At 33.9% G+C, this 5,550-nt stretch overlaps 1 protein-coding gene across 1 annotated transcript; it reads left to right on the top strand.

The window, feature by feature from the left end:
• Positions 1–3,666: 3,666 nt before the first annotated feature.
• Positions 3,667–4,573, top strand: LOC109813909 (zinc finger protein ZAT10). The gene has a single exon (XM_020378199.3). It carries the CDS (start codon positions 3,722–3,724, stop codon positions 4,376–4,378), a length of 657 nt encoding a protein of 218 aa, XP_020233788.1. The 5' UTR covers positions 3,667–3,721; the 3' UTR covers positions 4,379–4,573.
• The last annotated feature ends 977 nt before the right edge of the window (positions 4,574–5,550 follow it).

Genomic DNA, 5,550 nt, shown 5'->3' on the forward strand with positions numbered 1-5,550 from the left:
AGTGGTGCTGTTGTTGCCGCTTTGCGGTGCCGTTATAGCCACTAGAGTGGTGCTGTTGTTGCTGCTAAGCAGTGCTGATATTGCCGCATTGCGGTGCTGATATTGTTGAGTGGTATAAGCTGTACAAGTGTGCTGATAACTGTATCTGTTGTTAATTATATTGCCAATTATATAATTGTATGATGAATTTTAATTTCACTAGCTTACCCTTCTGTTGTTTTCCATGTTTTTGGACTGCGATGATCATACTATGTATGGGAGCAGAGCAGGAATAGAGGTGCGTCTTGTGGTGAGGTTGGTGGACCTTGCAGCTGTTTTGCTTGGCGATGTGTTGTTTTGCTTGTGGCTACGTGGGATAGTAGCATTTGGTTGTATTTTTCTTTAATACACTTTAACTCTAGTCAGATTGGAACCTTGTATATCTATATATATTCTAGATCCTATATTCATATACTTGTTCTATCTGTCTGGTGTTTCGAGTGTGCTATGCCGGGCGTAGTGACCAGTCGGGTCGTTACACTTTCTACATGTAAAAATTTTGTATTATTTTAAAAATTTTATGATTAAGAAGATTACAAGAGAATTTTAATTAATAAAGGTTAAAGTTTGATACTAGAAAATGATAATAGGGAATAATAATCTAACATATCTATCCAAAGATTTAAAATATATTTTGTGAATTTCATGAAAGGTAAACGAATTTTTAATTATAATGACTAAATTACACAAATATAAAAAGATGGAAAGTTTAATTACAATTTTTTTTAGTTTAAATATTTAAGGGAATGTTTGATATGTAAAATAATTTTATTTTTATGGAGATCTTAAATCCGGAATTTTGATTTTTCATGTTTGATTGTTATTTAAAAATAAAAAGATTCTCAAGAATATAATTTCTTGAAAATTATTTTTAACCTGCTTTTTCACAAAAATATTTCATAAGAGAGTAAGAATTTAACTTTTCCGAATTAGAAGAAAAATTATATATATGTAAAAAGATCTACTTTTAAAATAGAAAATTTATCTCTTTCTATTTTTCTTTCGTTCTTTGTCTCTCTCACTCTCACTCCCCCTTTCTTCCTCTTCCTCTCCCTCTTCTTCTCTCTCCCTCCTTCTATTTCTATTCCTCCCTCTCTCTTCATGTTTCTCACTCTCTCTCTCCCTCTTTCCCTCTCTCTCTCTCCTTCTATTTTTCTTTCTCCCTCTCCCATATTTCCACTTCTCTCTCTCTTTTTTGTATCTCATTACTTTTGACCTTGTCAATTTTATTAATATTATTAAAATATGTTTTATTTTATAATTTATTGGTATTTGTTAGTACTTTTTATTTATTTATTTTTTATTGGAATAAAATGAAATAATATATTTTTATCCTTCTTATTTATTATGAAATATTTATTTTGTTTATTTATTTTGTTGAATTTTGCATTTAAATAATTTTAACTGTAAGTTTTTCAACTTTTTAAAAATAGTTTAATGTCGTATTTGTAATAAGATTTGAGTAAATAAATATATCTAATGAGATTATTTTAATGAAGGATATTTTTGTAAAAAAATATTTGTATACCCAAAAATATATAATAAAAAAATTAATTTTCAAAAATCTTGTATAAATATTCCTAAGAACCTTTATGAGTAATCAAACAAATTTTAGCTATTATCAAGAATCATGATTCCCGAGACTTGTAATTCCCAAGAATCATGATTCTTGGGTGGGAGAAAATTTTTCTTCTACCAAACGCCTCCTAAGTTAAAATTCTTAATAAAATTTAGGGATCAAAAGATGTATTTAAGAAAAATGAAATACATCTTCATACATTTATACTAGGAGCCATTTTTAAAGCTAGTAAAAAAATTGTAAGAATAAAGACAATCCATGTATCTCTTGTCATGAGGTAATAATTTTTTTATGTCTAGAATTTGAAATGAGCTTGACACCACATCATAATTCAAAATTTTAAGGCACTAGGTAGGTGGTCTTTCTCACTTATATATCACTCAATATGTCTAATTCTAACTAATGTCTAATTCTAACTAATGTCGAATTGTCTTCATACTTAAACTTTAATATCCTTCCTCAATTATAAATTTCTTTCACATTGTCACACTCACTCCTCATGCAGAAGTGTTTTTCATCTAGGTATTCAATGGTGACCTACTTGTATTGTCATTGCACATCAATAAAACATGTCCTTCACATGCACCTCTAGAAAGACTTTCAACAAGGGATGACCCCACTCTTATATCTCTTACCAATTTCATTGTCTGATAAAGGATCACACTTTTAGATTCATTGTTAATTCTATTAGTCAATATTCATTTGAGTTGATCATTAGTCACCAAGATCATGTCTAACAAATTTTAGACCTAAGACAATTTTTTTTATTTGATTTTTACTCTCATTTAATTAAATAATTTTTTTTAATTTTTTTTAATAAAATTGTTAATTAAATTTAATAACTAAAAAGTTTCAACATTTTACTCGATACTCATTCAATCACTATTTTTATTAATAATATTTATGTGTGTATATATAAATTTTAAATAATTGTATGATTTTATATATTAATAAATTAATTATAATAAAATATATCGCTTTATTATTTTAATTAAAAATAATATATATATATATATATATATATATATATATATATATATATTTGTGTGTGTGTGTGTGAATTTGGAGTAGGGGCTTAAAACAAGGTCAATGTGCCTCATTGACCTTACCTTAATGATAGTTCTACTAGTCGTTTGGTCAAATCATCGACTTTAATATCATTATTGGGTTGAGAAACTAAAATATCATAGAGAGCTCCATTAATAATTAATAAAAAAATATATAAATAAATTTAATATTATATTATAATCCAAAATTTTAAGATATTAAATAAATAATTTTTTTTCATTTATATATTATTCAACGTACTCTATTTTAATGGATGATAGATGTGACATTTTCTTCATACTTAATCTCCAATGATTCCTCCTATAAATAGGAACTTGGTTGGTGGCCCGCTGCCCTAAATCCAACAAATTATATAGACAAGAGTCCAAAAAAGGAGTTATGTAGATATGAGAGTTGCTAAGATGATTAAATAGGTTACACTTGGTACTCTTGAATGTTGTTGAGTAAGGTAATTGTTAGATTTGCTATAGTAAGGCCTTGGTATTGGAAACATTATCCATGATGACTTACTTTCCAAGTTGCAAAAGAATAGTGATGCTTAAAAGGTCGGCCCCCAAAAGATGTTGACAAAGAAAAGTGATTGGTTGAGTTATGCCGGCTGCTGTAGACTATCCCCAATTTGGACCGCGTTCACTCCCCACCCAACAACACAAGAACTTTTATTATTGTGGATGTGGATTTTGACCCCAAACCCAAACTTGGAATTTGGAACAAGTCTCCTTCGAGACTTCACTCGGTTTACGTTGCTTCTCAGTCGCTTCTCCACTTCTCTCACACTCTCTCCCACACTCTGCACTTGTTTGACCCACACAACACAAGCTCACTCTTGCCCACCAAGAAATTCCCAAAAAAACGTGCTCCACTATAATCCACCTCTTCTTTTTAAATAAATAAATAATTTATTTATGCTAGCTTGCGCACCGCGCTTACTTGCACTTGCACACCACTTGGCACGCAACTTCCCTCACGTCCTTATATACCCCTTTCCAACTCTCACTCTTACACAAGACAGCGTTGATTTTGAGATAGATAGACATGGCTCTGGAAGCTCTCAACTCACCCACAACAACCGCCCCATCTTTCCCCTTCGACGACCCAAGCGTGCCATGGGCAAAACGCAAGCGTTCCAAGCGTTCGCGTGACCACCCTTCCGAAGAAGAGTACCTCGCTCTCTGCCTCATCATGCTCGCTCGCGGCACCACCAACCGCCACCTCACCACCCATCATTCTTCCAACCTCTCTTACAAATGCTCCGTTTGCCACAAAGCCTTCCCCTCCTACCAAGCGCTCGGCGGTCACAAGGCTAGCCACCGCAAACTCATTGCCGCCGAAGACCAACCCACCTCCTCCACCGCCACCGCCACCAGCTCCGCCGGAGCTCCTAGGACCCACCAGTGCTCCATCTGCCACAAAACCTTCCCCACCGGACAGGCCCTCGGCGGACACAAACGTTGTCACTACGAAGGTAACGCTAACGCTAACGCTAACGGCAACAGTAACACCGCCTCCGAAGGCGTGGGGTCCACTCACACCGTTAGTCACAGCCACCACCGTGACTTCGATCTCAATATCCCGGCTTTTCCCGAATTTCCGACCAAGCCCGGAGAGGACGAGGTTGAGAGCCCTCACCCAGTGATGAAGAAGCCTCGTCTCTTCGTGATTCCCAAGATCGAAATCCCCCAATTCCAATAAACCGTTCAATTTTTAATTTTGGCCCTCACCCAGTTTTTCTTTTTCGATTATTTTTGAGAGTTGTTTCGTTTCATATTTGATTTTGTACATATAGTACTTGGGGTTTTGTTGGACCGTACCGGACCCAGTTCAGTGGTTTGGGTTGTACTTTGATAGTGGCTGATTATTCGGAATTCAATTCAATTTATTTGTTAATTTATTGATTGATAATAATTTAACTTGTGAAGTTAATTGGATCTAGTTTGGTTTTGTGGAATAGTTTATGATGAATATTGCGTGGAACCGCCATGATGAAACCGCAGAGTCGCGTGGTGGGAGTGCCTGTTTCTGTGTTGAATGAAACCACTTGCGCATCTTTCAGACTCTCTTGTTTATTACTGAAAAGTGGAACTCAACATCTTGGTCCACTTTTTTTTTTTTTTTTAAGAGTTCTCGTTTATGGTGACTACATAATTTATTCTATGCGCAGTTCTTTTCGGTTTTTAGTTTTTACATTTCACCGCCTGACAATATCTACCTTGCACGTGAGACACTTCACTAGTTCACCATTAAGCAGTGTTGAGTGTCGAGTAATGTCACATTTACAACAACAATTTAAATAATAATTTCGACAATATTATTGTCAAATTTTTTACGTAAATAATGTTTTTTTAACGTAAATAATATTTTTTTTAAAAAATTTTACCAAAATAACACCTGTGCAACTTTATTTACATAACTAGAACTATTTACTGTTCACACTCAGAATTCGATTCTCCGGGAACCGAATTCTAAGCTTCAATTTTTTTTTTCTTTTTTTTGTGAGTTATTTTTAATTTTTTTTTTAGCGTTTTCTGCTAGTTTGCGCAAGTCTGGGAAACAGAACAGCCCGTTCAGGAAGCAGAACGGCCCGTTGGCCGTTCTGCTTAAACACATGGAGTGTTATGTGTTTAAGCAGAACGGGCCGTTCCAACACTCGCGGAAAATCAGCCATAAACCAAAAAAAAATAAATTAAAAATAACTTAGAATTCAGTTCTCCGGGAACCGAATTCTGAGCACAAAAAAAAGAAAAAAAAATTTGAAGCTTAGAATTCGGTTCCCGGGGAATCGAATTCTGAGTGTGAACAGTAAATAGTTCTAGTTGTGTAAATAAAGTTGCACAAGTGTTATTTTGGTAAATTTTTTTTAAAAA

This window comes from Cajanus cajan, chromosome 9 (assembly GCF_000230855.2).
Source record: "Cajanus cajan strain Asha chromosome 9, NIPB_CcT2T_4, whole genome shotgun sequence".
In the NCBI taxonomy this organism is placed as follows: Eukaryota; Viridiplantae; Streptophyta; class Magnoliopsida; order Fabales; family Fabaceae; genus Cajanus; species Cajanus cajan.

Excerpts from the sequence above, each read along its gene's own strand:
- LOC109813909 (XM_020378199.3), top strand. The coding sequence starts at position 3,722 with ATGGCTCTGGAAGCTCTCAACTCACCCACAACAACCGCCCCATCTTTC.